We start from the raw sequence: 15,045 nt of genomic DNA, 5'->3' as shown, positions 1-15,045 counted from the left end.
TAATTTTTTTTTTCCCTGAGAACTGACACCTAGAGACTGTGAAACTATCCTGATTTGTTAACAAGTTAAAACACTGGAAGGGAAAAAAACCCAAAACATTTTGAGGTTAATTCTGGCTGCTTGTACTCAGTTGTATTTTTCTTTAAATATGTAAAGTAAGGGATGTCCTAGTGCATGGGGAAATAGGGCTTCTCATTTCTAACAAAGCTTGTATTCCGTGTGTGGAGGTACAAGCTCTGCTATGAAGAGAAGGGGTTCATGGAAGTAAAGTGTAACACCTGGTTGTGTATTCTCAGGAGACATGATGCCTGTGTAACTAAATATATAACAAGCAATAGAGATTGGTAACCCATGGAGGCAACCACTGGAAAATTAAGTTACCTCTCAGGTAGATTATAGGCCTAGACTGGGAGAGATTATGGGTAGATATTAACAGCATGTTGAGCTGATTGCTGACAACAGAGCTGGTTCCCTTTCTTTCTTGGCTTTGAACCTTAATTACACCCTGATAGTGAACCAAGAAAGAAAAATAAAATACAAAAAAACCCTCAAAAGAATCCTACAGCCCCCAAACCTCACCCACCCCCTCCAAACCAACAAACAAAAACTTGAAAATGACCAAACCTCCAGCCCCTAAAAAAGTTTTTGAGAATCAGCTTTGGGTAGTGGGTTGTGGGAATGAAGTGAAGGTGTTGCTGCCTGGGAGGAATTCTGACTTCTGCTGTAAACTGAGCAGAAATTCTTCCTCTCCACACCACCAGGTTATCCTGTGATTAGCAGTGCTGAGCAGCATTTGGAGGCTGTGGTTTCCATCCAGCTTCCAGTCCTGCCATTATCCAGGTCAGCAGCAGAGGCCTGTGTCCAAACAAATGCTTGGAAAATGTGTTCAGGATGCTTATTTAGCAGTGGTTCACATGTGCCATCCACAAAGGGCCATGCTTTCACTCCCACAGTGAGCTGAAGAGCTTGTTAGTTCTGTCTCTTTGGTCTGGGTAGCCAAGGGTGCTGATGCTTGTTTGCTTGTAGGTCTGCCCTGGTCATAGATTTGGTTTGCTTTGAAGGAAAATCATTTTCCAGACAACTTCCCCTTAAAAATTCAGGTCTTCATAATGCATGGTGTCAGCATCTACTGGAAATCTGCTCAGGATAGGTCTCTCTCTCACCTTTTACTTTAAATCTTTTGGTTTTTTACCTTTCAGCTTAAATTTTAAAAATGACATCCATTTCCGTAAAGCTGTAGATGTTTTTTCTCTCATGAGTTTAAAAACTGTCTCTATTTGTTCTTCATAACTATTTAGATCCCTTCCTGCTCCCCCTCTACCCTTGCTTCCTTCATTTTCCATCTCATTCTGGAAGAGCGTTTCCCTTTATTATATCACGTGTGCTCTTGTGTGCTCTTTTGCTGTGCCCCATCACTCTCAGCCCTCTCCCCATCCTTTCAGGCAGGATAGAGCACACTTCTAGTTACCTGTACTTTTTATCTTCTTTCTGAATCTTAAGCAGAGCTTTTCTGATCTCTCTGTGTGTTCTGGAGCAGAACATGCCAGGATCAGGACAGGGTGAGGCTGAAAGTGAAATGATGGAAGCAATGATTGAGAGTCATCTTGAAAGTAAAAAGTTAACTTTGTGATTCATTATCTTCTTTACAAGAGCTGGAAGGTTCTTTCCATGTTTGTACATTTAAAGTGCTTGCATTTTGAATGAGCTCAGGAGATTATTTGAAGATGCAAGGTGCTGGGATGAGAGTTTCAAATGCATTGTTCGAGCACATTTATGAGCTTTGGAGTCTGGCATTTGTCACATCAAAACATTTAAATTGTTCTCTGGTTTTTTGGTTTTGTTGGGTTTTGCTTTGTTTTTTTTTTTTTTTCTTCTTTTGAAAGAGGTGCAGAGGGGGTTAGTCAAAGAATAGGGATAATGGCTTTAACAAACGGAAATAGTTTGTGTGAATAATTCCAGAAGCAGGTCCTTATTCAGGCATTATTAGAAACACATTTTAAATCACTTTCACCCATATGTTATTGTGTGCATCCTTTGAGTTTATAATAGAAGGTGGTACAAAATCAACTCCCAATACAAGGAATTCGCTTTCTGAAGAGGTTGCATGGCAGCATCTGGGGCATTCCTGAAGGATCATAATTTTTTTTTTCCTCTTTTTTTCCCTTTTCACATGCTCAGAATTTACTTGGATTATTGTGGCAACTTTCTGCAAAAGTACAAAATCCTGTTAGATAAAGCAGAGGTTCAGGATGAAGTTGCTAGCTAAAATCCTTTTCTGCTTCTGCAAGTTTACCTGTGTCTCAGTTTACTGCACTTTCAGAAAGTTGGTGCTGCTTTTTAATGGACATTTTATTTTTTTCAGCTAATAGCTGGTTAATGAATAGCCCTGACTGTTGCAAGGTTACAAGAATGATGCATCCAATACAAGAGAGGCATTTGGAACATGGGGACATTTCCAGTGGTATGTCTGCCTTGTTTTGTGAGACACTATTTATCATTAAAATGACATTTAAAACAGCTGGTGTTAGGTGCTTCACTTTGTGACAGGCAGGAATTATGTCACAGGACTTGTCTCTTTTACCTATTGGTAATAGATAATGAATATTAAATGATGCTATTAAGGATCTGGGCTCCAATAAGAGGCAATAGAAAGACTTCCAGATAATCTACTGTTGACAGCAGACCTCAGGCATAAGATCACAGAAATTACAGAAAAATGTCTGAATGTTGTGTTCAGGTTTCAAGAACCTGTCCACCAGTTGGATCTTCTTTTCACAATGCTTGTTTATAATTGCTATTTGGTATGTTCTCAGGCAGTGAGAAAATGACAGCTTTTCATGGGCTTTGAACATTGATGAGCTTTAAGACAAAACCACAGCAGATCTTTAAAACAGTTTGGGAACTTTTGCCATGCAGCAACCAAAACTTGTTTTTCCAGGGTATTTTTGTATACTTTAGAAATGGGCAATACAGAATGTTTTGCTTAGTATGATTTGTTCACTTCCAGAAAGGTTACCCTTTCAGATCCCTTGAGCATCAAAGTAGGAACAAACTGAGAGCTGGCAGTCCCTTCCTACCTAAATGCTTGCTTAGGTGCTCCAAATCTTCTTCCCAGGAGCAAATTGTCTGCTCTGAGACTCCCACCTCATTCACAGAAGTTGCTTAATCTGCAGCATTGTACTAGCTCCAGCCTGACCTGAAAAACCCTGCTAGCTTCACATTCTTCCAGCAGCAAGCCTGTGCTGCTAAGCTTGTTAGTGTCCTTCTGAGCTGATAAGCAACTTGAAAGGTGGGGAGGATGAAATCGTGCTCTAGACAACATTGCCATTCTGGTTCCTTTGCTTGTGGCATGATGTTATCACTTCAGAATCAAGATGGAAATTACAAAAAAACATTTTCAAAGCAGTCCTGCTGCCCTGCAGGGGTTTGTCTTAATGCTTGCTCCTTTGTAGCCTGTTTTCCAGGTATTCAGATGCTTTTCCAACTAGCGTCCTTCCCACAGCTGCCTTCTGGTAGGGGCCTGATTCTGAAGGTAGATGCACTTGGGGGCTTTGAGTCCCACCTCTTGCAGCTGCTGCAGGTGACCGTTAAACCTTTCCATGAGTGATCAATTTTTAAACCAGATTTTGTCCCCACTGTTCCTCTTAAAAGACTCTGCCATCACTCACTGCTGTCATGGCTGGCAGTCTTGGTCTCAGTTCCAGTCTGGATTTGCTGTTTGCTGAAACTGCTGTTTTCTGGGTGACGTATGGTGAGTGTCTCCCCCAGTGCTGGTTACTTGGATCCTTACCATTTGTTCTGCCTAAATGCATAGCTCAGCTTAAAGAGTAGCAAACTTCTGTGGTGTAAAATTAGGTATTTTTTGAGGTTTACATTTTAACTGAGAAGGATTGTTGAGATGGTTACATTAGATGCTGAGTAAGTTTTTGGAGAGAATCTGTTCTATAGTATGTCAGCTGTTTCCTTTTGGTTTCTTTTCAGCTTGTTTTCTCTGTGAGTGTGATGAACAAGATCTCTGTCTCAGACTCAAAATATTCTGCTTTCTTCTTGTAACATTTCTTCAAGCTTTTTTTTTCTCCTTCTTGCATGCATGAAGTACTTAATGCCCTCCATCTGTATGAAAATGTTTTGTATATAATTCTAAAAGCTCCCTTAGGACTGTAGACTTTTTATAAATGGAGCAATTTAAACATTTTCCACACAAATGGGCACTTAGGGCAAATGTCATTATAAAAATCGTAAGAATATTTGTTAGATATTTTCACAGTTTATTGTTGGGGTTTTGTTTATTTTTTTTTCTTTCAAGATCTGCCTCTGCAGTCTTAGTGGAAACTGCAAGTCAGAGAGAGTCAGCATGATTTATGTTACTGGCAGAGCAGTAAGGCGTTTGTAAGGCTGGGAAGGCAGGCATTAATAAGGAGGAGAAACAATAGACAGTCTTCTCTGCTTCAGTCAACATGGTGCAGGTGTTGAGGCTGATGTAATGCTGCTCCTGCTTTCCTACTCTGAGCTGTACATACATATTTATAAACACATGCGAGTCAATCAAGACTTGTGTTCACAAGATAAATTAATCTCACACAGATTGAGATACAGAACAAGGCAAAAATGCTTCAATCCAGCTCAGACTAAATGAAAGTTTTCATTTTAAACGAATGTGTTAAGATTCTCAAGTTTCACATGAGGAAATACATGATACTGGATGTTCTTGTAAGGACATATGTTGAAACTTGTTTTGTAAAATTTGAAGCTTGCATACTGTTGACTAGTAGACAGAGGCTCTATTTTGTGGAGGTTTTGGGATTCTAAGGAAATTGTTTTCTGATTTGAAACAGAGCTCCAAAGTAGACAGATTTCATGTGTAAGAAAATCCAAAACCCAGTATTTTTAGATCACATAGAACACTTAATTCCAGCAGGATCAGACTGGTTTGTTTCAAATTTGACTGTTTAAATGTTTTAAATATTGCTCTACCTAATGCAGTCTTTTAGAACAAACTAATTTGAAGGGAGAGAAAGAAACACTTCTTGCAGGAATGCCGTAACAGGAAGTTCTGACATTTGTCAAAATATTTCTCCCTTTTTCTAAAATTAATATGTAAAAAAGTATGGTTTTCTAATACAATTTAATATCAGTGGAATTGTATTCTACACAGTAGGATGTCTGCCATTCTTTGTGAATGTCATCTGTGTTTTGGGAAGATATTGCAGCAGTGGATGGAGAAATGCAGGATCCTTCCTGTCTTCTGCATGTTATATCCCACTAGAATGGTCAAAATCTGATGTCTAATAGACCATATTCCTTGGGAAGCTCAGTTATTGCAAGTGACGGTTTTTACCAGGTCTTTGGAACTACTGATGAAAATGGGTACATGCTGTCTCTGTAAGAACAGCACTATTTTAAAACATATTCTTGGAAAGTGTGCTTGCTACTTATTTCCTTGTTTATTCCAGCTGCATGTCCTTACTTTGTTTAAGTCTTGATGGTCTGTTGGATATGACAAACAAAGCTTGCTTTTGCAAAACTTGCCCTTTGTAGTTGAAACCAGTGCTGATAGACCTGAACCCGGATGCCATGAACATGAATGGAATTTTGTAAGCCTTTTTAAAGCCTTTTGAAAACTCCAGCTGTCACATGGACCTGCTGTCAGGATGGTGACTGTGTCAGTCATTTTAGTGATGAGTGGCCATATTACCGTGCAGTTTTGTGATAACTGAGCAGTTCTTACCCTTAACTGCCAGCTCCCAGAGCAGGAGGTCCTGCTTCTCCACTGCCTGTGCAGACTGCCTCCTACTTTGCCCTGAGACAGGATCTCCTCTGTCTTAACAGACAGGGCACCCAGTTGGAGTTTGGCATACAATTTTTTTTTTTTTTGGCAGGAGTAGCCTTCTGCCAGGTTAGCTCCCTAAACTAACTCATGAGAGCAGATCTAGCATAAATGTGGGCTGTCCTGGCCTGGATGAGGACTGCAATGGATAGATTGCCTTTAGGTTGGGTAGCTCTGTTGCACAGTTAGGCATCTATGATGAATGCTTTGACAAATGATGACTTGTCTGTGCAAGGACTTTCATTTTCCTGTGAACAAAGGAGAAGTACCACAGAATACCACCAGCGTGGTGATGGATTCCTCAGGCCATCTGAAGTAGTGCTTATGATATCCAACAGTATCTTCCAGATTTTCTTGTCAGGCTTTAGCATAGATGAGTACATAATTTCCATCGTACATTGATGTGAATGTTTTGAGGATGGGTATGTTTGGTCTTTTTATTTCTTGTTTAACCCTATTACTCTCTTATAAATGAAAGATTTCTAGCATGGGAGATACCATTTTGAATAAACTATTCAATAAGGTTTTCTAGACACTTAAATTTCAAAATAAATGAAGTCTAAGGAGGCCAAACATATATCTAGGATATGGCATGTACTAAGAGGTGTATAGTCAGGCCAGAGCTCTCTCCGCCCTGGTCAGCTCTGTTAATGTGAGCCAAGTAACTGCTGAACCACAGTGTTCAACACAGACCACAAAAACTGATGCAGGTACATTTCTGTTAGTTCCACTCACAACACTGAATGCAGCACAGATGTCTTGAGTAGCTTTCCAACATCTTGACCATTCCTTGCTTTTCAATCAAAGCTGTTTTCCTGGTGCTGTTTAGGAACTAAAGTAGCCTGCAGGAGTTAGAGTGTGCTAGATCTGTCCTGGAGTTTCTCCTGGTGGTTGGAAGAATCCAGGTCTTCTGTTTGAGAAACTCCTGGGTCCTTACTGGTAAGTGTGGGGTCTCAAATTTGGTTCATGCTGTGAGTAATTTACTTGATGATCATTGGTTCAGTTCAGGTTGACATTTTTAAACCAGCATCTGAGAGGGGTAAGAAGTTGGAACAAATTGAGTGCCTAGTCTAGTTAATCTTTGCCATAATCTTTCCTATTTGGCAGTGAAGGAGAAAAGAGCAAAAACACCTGAAAGCTTACAGCTTCAGAATTTTAGTATCTGGGCACATCCTATATATGGAGGTAGTAATTAGATAATTCCAGGGTTTCAGTTAACAGAAACTATGTGGAGAAAGCTAAGGGATTCTTTGCTTTCAGATACTGCAGAAATATGTGACCATCAGATTATTTTGTTATTTTCTTGAAATGCAAACAAGATGTGCCAATAAAAATTATGGCTGTTGATTATAGGCTTATCATCCTCAAGCTAATATTTATGGCACATCTTCTACAGATGGTCCAATTTGGTTGAGCAGTTGCTAGTTTAGCTGTAAGCTACTGTCAGTCAGTTTGTCCTGCCTAGTTGATTGCCACATTTTTCCTCCTGTATTTGAGGGAAAAGGGAATCATAAATGTTTAATAACTGAAGATAGATGATTGATCCCAAAGTCAAATGCCAAAACTGATAAAATAATTTTGAGTATTTTTTTTTTCCAAAGGAAAATTTAAAAATAGCAGTAATTGATTAGTATGTTAAGCTGAAGCTTGCAAGGATGAAGTGATCTTACTGTTTCCAAGGCCTCACAGATAACCATTGTATCTGAAATATGTTGGCTCCATCTAAGCTTGGTTGTGAAGTCCTTCAGGCAGGGCCAGTCATTCAGGTCTTGTAAAATGCCAGACAGAGCCGTTGTCATCCACTAAAGAACCATTTCCTCATATTTGACTTGTAGAGAAAGCAATGGATGTCAGTGGCATTAGAGAAGGAAATACAATTGCCAGCATGTAAAGGTCTTGGAGATGATTGGCAAATAGAGAAGCCAAAGCAATACTATGTGAAATTGATGTACAGGCTAGAAAATGTTTCAGCACAGTATCGTCATATGGCTTTTTAAAGCAACTTTGCACTGTCCTTGCTTGTAGCTTCTGTGCTGAGTCTTGGTCTGGGATTTCCTGTATGCCAGAGGTTGCATGATCATAGGAATCACCTGCTCTTGCTTTTTTATACTGCCTGGCATGGGGAAATCTGATTTATAGAGGGGTTGGTTGGTTGGCTGTTTTTTTCCACTCAGCTCTTCATTTATTATGAAAGGGCAGTGCCAGTGTTCCTGTGGATATTGGGTGTAGTTGCAGGGTGAGGGAGATCCTAGCACTTATGCTGCCATCCAGTAGTTCTCAGTCTTGCTTGGAGGGGGTGGGAGTTGCCTTTCAAAATTTATACTACTCTGCTGAGTTACCTTCTTGATCTCTTTCATCCATTGTTCAAGTGGAAAGTTTCTGTTTAGTTCACCTCATCTCCAGTAATAGTTTGTATGTCAAAGTTTGGAATGAAAGCATTTGTGCTTTAATGTGTGCACTAAAGCACAAATTGGACATCTTCCTTAAGTAATTAAAACAATGGATGAGCTTATAAAAAGAGGAATATTGAAATTCAAGCTGAATGAGTGGTTAATAGGCTGCCAATCTGATCTCCGGTCCCTCTGTGCCTGAGTGCTGGAGGCACATGAGGTCCCGGTGCTGATTCCTGACCACAGCACGCTGCAGACACCTCCTGTGTCTTACCAGTGTTTGCCCAGCTGTGTCCCAAACACCGAATTACTGTGACTGTAGTACTGCTTTAGCTTTCTTGTAAATATCCATCCGCTAGGTGTGGTTAGGCTGTGCATGTTGCTGATGCCTGAGGACCATAAGATACACCAGCCCTAAAAACCAAGATGTCCATTTACACTTGTGAAGAAAGCCCTGAGCCCAGGTTCAGAGAAAGTTCAAATTCATGCTCAGGATCCACAGCAGGCACCTATTGTTACCCTGTGATTTGCCTTCATGAACTTATTCTCCTGATTGCTTTTGATGAAACCAAGAGAGATGGACAGTGTGGTTCGATTTAGCTTTCAATTTGCTCTATAGCTGTGGTTTTTGGCATGTGTGCTGATCACTGTTTTGACAAACCATATTTTGGTCATAGAACCTTCTGCATCCATTAAAAATAGAGGCAGTGGGTCTTGCTACACTTGTTGCGCAAAAACGTTTCCATTATGGTTGCCCTTTCAGACAATAGCTTCTAAATATAGGTGACTAATCAGCTGAAATTTTTGCCCAAGTTCAGATTCAGATTCTGCTCAATAGCAGCCAGAGAGGAGCATTTTGCTGTTGGTCCTTTGACCTCCTTAAACTCTAAAAACAAAACAGCAAAAACCTTGGATCAATCCTGAAGCCGCGTTGAATTGAAAGTTGCATAGAATACTTGATGAGTATTTTGAAGTACTTTTGAAGTGGGAGGTGGGTTTAATGGCAATGGCTGTTCAGATTTATTTCTGGCATCAGCAGCACACATCCCATCACATCACTGCCCTCAGGGAGGCAGAGGGGTTTTTGTCCCTTTGTACTGCTTTTTTGGAGTACCAACCCCAGGGTTTCTTGTGAGGACAGAGTGCTTGTAGATGAATTGGATGGAAATCTGCTTTGCCATCATGTAAAATCAACAACCTCGAACAAAAACACAAAGCTCCACGACCTCCAGGCCAAAGAAACCAATCAACAAACCCCCCCTTCTTTTATTTTAGTTTCTGAGTTCTCCCTGTCTGGGATTTTGGCCGTTCCTGAAGCAGCAGCAGCAGCACACAGGGGTGCATGTCCTGTGGGAGTTGCTCACGCATCCAAAATGGCTGGGGCGTGGGTGGCCTTTGCTAGGGGAGAACACTCTGCTGGCTTTTGGTTGGAAATGTTGTGCAAGGGTGGGAGTAACGTCCCATCTTCCGACTAGGCGCATGGTTGCTTTTTCTCCGTGTTTCGGGGCCTAAAGCGTTGGCAGCTTTCCGGGATGGGTTCGGCATGGGCGCTGTGGGACCGGGCCCCGCGTTGCCGCGGCGGAGCGCGGGCAGTCGCGCCTGGCCGCTGCCGGAGGCGCCGCTCGGTGGGTGCCGCTCGGTAGATGCCGCGTCCGGGGTACCGGGGAGCCGCCGGGCTGGCAGGGGCGGTCCTTGCCCGTTCGGCTCGGTTGCCCGCCGTGCTGCGCGGTAAAAGCTTCGTCAGCAGCGCGGCGCGCTGGGAGGCTGCGCTGTAGCGGCGGGCGGGTTGTGCCGGCGGGGCAGCGCTTCCCCGGCGGGCGCGGGTGGTGCCTTGCCCTGAGCTCGGCATTGGCCTGGGCTGGCTGCAGCGGGCCGCTGGCAGGTGCCGGTGCCGGTAGAGGCCCAGCGTCTCTGCAGCGTTCCGGTGCACGGAGGCGGCCGCGGCGCTGGCAGCGCTCGGCGCTGCTGAGCGCGGGGATCGTGTCGATCGTGTCTCCCGGCACGGCTCAGCCCTGGGAAGCTGCAGAGCTCAGTGCCAAAGCGAGTAAGTCTGGTCTATCTAAGCACTTCCTTTGAGGTTCTTTATTGCTAGTGCTGGAGGGCAAAAGAAACAACCTTTTTAAATAGGTTGCAAAATTTCAAAGCCTATTTAAAGCACACTGAAGCATCTCGTCGGTCCGTCTGTGTTGTTTTTTCTCAACGTTTTTAATAGTTCTCCTGCTGCAAAATAGAAATATAAATTTTCCAGACTGATGGGTGAGACTCCAGGTAAAGCCTTGATCAGCTACTGCAAATCTGTCCAATGTTTTCCTCCAGTTCTAGAACAGAAATTGGTATTAGTGCCTATGCTCATAGTGCTGGAAGAATCTCCCTCTCCAGCTCCTGTTGGGCCTTAGTAAAGAATCTCCCTGAAGCTGCAAGATACTCTCACACTGTACAATTGCTTGCACCACAGGTCAGACTGAAGATTGTGAGCCAGTCTGTTTTAGGACTTTGAGATCTTAATCTTAAAATCTGGGACAGTCCCTGTGGGATAAATTATGCATACATAGTACACCTGATGTGTTGGACCTGCTGCTCATGTCAGATAAGACTATATGCATATAGTAGCTAGTTTCCAGGTAGCCTGAGTTGCCAGTCATCTAGAAAAGTGAGTAATTCAAAAATATGGGAAAAGTCTGCATCTGTAGGCATGCATGGGCCATAGGATTTCTGTGAATAATGTAGGTAAGTCTGTTGTCACCTGGTATCACCCTTCCTTTTATTCCTCCTTCCCTCAGCCGATATTTCTAGACTTCCTTTTGTATTTTTTTTCTAGTCACTTTCTGAAACTTATTACTAGCTTTGAATACTTGTGAATAAACTAACCAGCAGACCCTTGAGGAGAGTGGTCTGACTGGTGTCTATGCTTGCAAAATCAAATGACTGAGGAGTCCAAAGGTATGAAAGTTGTTTCAGAATTCATCTCCCATGTAATAGCTCAGGAGGTAGCCTGCAGTTCATTCCATTACTTAGGAGCTGTTAATGAAAGCAATACCTTATTTTACAGTATTATGGAAAAAAGGATGCATGCCAGACAAAGACAATTTACAACCCATTTATTTTCAGCATTCTCTTAATTCCCATTATTTGAAGTAAAACCCATCTTCTGACAGACCAGCTTCTTAGTTCCCTTAATCCTACAACAAAGTGATAATCCTTTATTTGTGACCTCATAGGCTGTTGCTACAGAGAAGGCTGTGATATCAGAAAGCCAACACTGTGACTTCACTGTTGGTGGAAGCCATAGTTGAAGATGACCCATTCTGGAGGCCTGGGGGCAGTTTATATCCTTTTAGTATTGTGCAAGTGCTTCCTAAGGAGCAGTATCTGGCAAACAGAATTGCATAATGCCTGTCTACCTAGGTGATGAATGAGACAATCAGAGGCCGCGTGTGAGGGGAAAATATGCGGTGATTATGTTTTCAACGTAATTTTTGCCCTTGGAAGATGTTATCAGGAAGAAAACTGTCACTGGGAAGCTACACTCAGCTTTTGTATCCTCAGTCTCCAAAGATATGAAGAATACCAGAAATGCACTCTCTAAAGCAATAACTTCTTACTCTGTGTACCTTAAGAATATAATTTTGTAACCCTCAGACTTTTCTTGGAAACACTAATTACATCAAAACTTCCATCAAAAAATGTTTGTCAGGAGCAAGGCAAAAGACATGTAAATCACATACAAACCTCTATGCCCTAAAGTAGACTTTTAAGCTCTTGTTTGTAAACTGAAGTATGAAGGAGAAGTGTCCAAGACTTTCAGGTATTTCCAGATACCTTACATGCCTGGATTCTTTTTACATTTGAGTGTGAGCTTCTGTGCCATGTTCCAGAAATGAGTGCCTAAAATTAGGCTTCTTAGTAAGTCTTGATTTTAAGAAGTACTGATAGTACAGCAGCACTCAATTGAGATAAAGGGAAATGAAAACCCACATCAGGTTTGAAGCTGCGACTATTAGAAACAACATATGGCAATAGAAGCCACATTTGGCTCCCTTACTATCTCTGCCTTTTCCCATAACAGGAAGATTTTACAGAAATAGTACTTGCAACTCTTAATGTCAATGGTTATGTACTCTTGATGACTGAAGCTATCCGAACCCAGAAAAAAAAATACCAGTAGAAAGTTAATTCCTTTGTTTAAACATTTCGTTTTTGAATGCATCATGATCATATGATTGAACAACAGGAAGATATATGCTTGCCTGTAACAAAATTAGTATTTTATTTTTAGTCTTGTTTATTCCATTTTTAACTTCCACCTTTTTGTGCATGATACAACAGGTCATGCAGATGAATTTAGCAGGATTGTGCATGTACTACCAACCCCATTGATAAAACTTCTGGAAGTTGTACAAGCTAAATCAGGTTAAACAAGATACTCTTACTCCAAAATAAATGGCTATTTATGTAGGTATAGTTACACCAAGATAGTTCTGACAGTAAATTAGTCTTTTAGACCAAAGTCCTGAGGTCAGTTTCCATCTTATCCCTGTTACATAGATGTTCTCCAAATTATGTTCCAAGCTTGTATCAAACTGGACACTGCACAACAAATCCATGTTGGAATAACTCAGTTAAATGCAGTACCAGAAATGAAATACCACAGTTTAAAGCAAAAATTCTCATGCATTATGCATAGGCTTTGCAGACCATGCAGGACACCCTTTGGGTAGCCTCACATTTTCAAGTTCTTGTGGATTACACCATCTTTTTATGCAACTACACGTGCATGTGTGTTTTTAAGAGCTGCTCATAAAGCAGCAGAACACTTCTAAAGACAGTATTGGTGATAACATGCTGAACTGCTTTCACATGTTTCCGTTCAAACTATCCAAACCATTAACATGCTCCCTTAGTAATGTTGTATGTGTGTCTTATTAGCATGCACACTACTAATTTACTCTCAACTTTTTTTACTGTCCTGTAAGCTCCCACCCTTCCCCTAGCTTTGATCTTTCATCATAAAAGCTTAGAAGCAGCTTTTTGGATATGAAGCTAAATGTTTCTTTTTAGCTGTTCTGCCTGTTCCAGGCACTGGGAGGGGAGGAGGGCTCTTTCCAAGGGAGTGTAGTAATATGTGGGTACCCTTGGCAGGTGCTTGGTGCTCTGCTGGGGATGCTGCCTTTCCTGGGCCCTTGGCACCTGGGCTCGGGCTTGGGTCTGCAGCACAAGATAACATTTGTTCTTTCGGGCTTATGTGCAGTGCCATGTGTAGAGCCATGTTTACTGATAATCAGAAGTGCTTTTGCAGCAGAGAGCCTTCTCAAGCTCTGGTTCTGACCTAACTTAAACCTAACTTAGGTTTTCACCTAAGTAGGGGGTGTCCTCAGGCCAGGAAGATCTGGGTGAGTTAAAGTACTGCCTGTGGAGATTGCTTGGTGAAAGAATATGATGGTAACTACAAGGACTTTTTTCTTAATGGCCAAGAGTAAGGAATTACAACATGGTGACAAGATACAAGGGAAGACTTATTTTGTTGTTTTAATGTGTCTTAGAAAATAACTATCTTGCTATGGCGTAAAATGTAGTAATTCAGAGTTTGGGTTTATGTATCCTCTATGCTTTGATCTCAACCTGTTTTGATACATTATTTTTTTCTCACTGTGTCCTGTGTTTGCTTGTGAAATTTGTTAAAGAAATTATCTTGATTCTCCTTTTGCTAGCCTTTTGGTTTAGTTCAGTTGAAGGTGAGATCATCATCAGCTCCTGAGATCATTTCAGGAATCTAGCCTTGATATCCTAGTTTAGGTCTCTCTATACTGAATAAGAGGGCAAAGAGACAACTATTTTTATGTGCTCTCATCTTTCAGAAAACTGGGTCATAGCGACACTCAGGGAGCACAAGAACTCTACGCTCTAGTGCTTTATAAATGCTTGGTGGAAGTCCAAAAGAAGAGTCTTGTCAAGCTCAGTTTAATGTGGAGAGGAGAAAAAAGAAGGATGGCCCCTTCTGGGCCCTGTAAATGGTTAATGGTGCTTTGTGCAGCAGGGATCAATACCAAATGTTTGGGGTTTAATAGCTATACAAGAAGTCTGAAGGATGGAATGGATAATGAAGTGGTAACCCTGTCTGTCCGATCGCAGTTGTTCAGGTTCATTAAAACTGCGGAGGAGGATTTCAGAGGGGACTAGCGACAGCTGAGTGAAACAGCTGAGCAATTCTGCAGAGTAGTGACATCAGCACTGTAGGATAAAGCAGTGCAGTGGGCACTGACAAAATAGTGCTTAAATTGGTTAAGTTTTGTGCTTTTTTAGGAGCATGGTCTCTGCGTGTTGCTGGAGTCGGTGAATGCATTAGATGAGTCAGGAGTGGTAATTAAAAGTCTAAACTTATGGCTATAAATGGGGAGGTGCGTAAGAAGTCATACAAGAGAGGTTGCTCTGTGAAATTGGTAATTTTATCCTTTTGGATACTATGGTTTTATGTACAAGGCAGTTTTCAGATTTCTGAGATTTCATTTAAAAATGGTAGAGCAGCAGGTAGAGATGTATTGCTGTTTAAAAAGTAGTAAAATGTCTGTTGTAGGTTTTAGTTTACTGCTTCCTGTAAATAAGTGCTCAGTAAAATTCAAAAGTAAAAGATTTATAAAATGGACAGGAGGAAATATTTCATCCAGTGAGTTAATTGTGGGAAGCCCTGGTTCCAGGTACTGTCATTTATTTGGGGAGGTCGGTTTTGGTTGCTGCATTTGCTGATAGTTATACTCATTGGGATAAAGAGTCAAAATATGCCAGTCCCTGAGGATCTCAAAAGAACTGTTTCTGGAACAAGGGCATTTCCCT

The 15,045-nt window shown here is 41.4% G+C and overlaps 1 protein-coding gene across 8 annotated transcripts in view; it reads left to right on the top strand.

The window, feature by feature from the left end:
- The window catches only part of STOX2 (storkhead box 2), a 142,674-nt gene that overhangs the window by 95,542 nt on the left and 32,087 nt on the right, over window positions 1-15,045 (top strand). For 3 of the 8 annotated variants that reach the window (XM_054291623.1, XM_054291627.1, XM_054291607.1), the window contains exon 2: window positions 2,363-2,461. The exons of 4 other annotated variants lie outside the window; for them this stretch is intronic. In XM_054291623.1, the coding sequence (XP_054147598.1) occupies window positions 2,377-2,461 (85 nt within the window). In that variant the 5' untranslated portion in view covers window positions 2,363-2,376. Of the gene's footprint in view, window positions 1-2,362; window positions 2,462-11,608; window positions 11,687-15,045 lie in introns of those variants that run through there. One more of the 8 variants, XM_054291666.1, reaches the window with a different exon arrangement.

This window comes from Melozone crissalis, unplaced genomic scaffold (assembly GCF_028551555.1).
Source record: "Melozone crissalis strain CALT ecotype California unplaced genomic scaffold, PUWL_Pcris_2 ptg000006l_1, whole genome shotgun sequence".
Lineage (NCBI taxonomy): Eukaryota > Metazoa > Chordata > Aves > Passeriformes > Passerellidae > Melozone > Melozone crissalis.
Note: the sequence above shows the minus strand (reverse complement) of the source record. Positions and strands in the feature narration are given on the sequence as shown.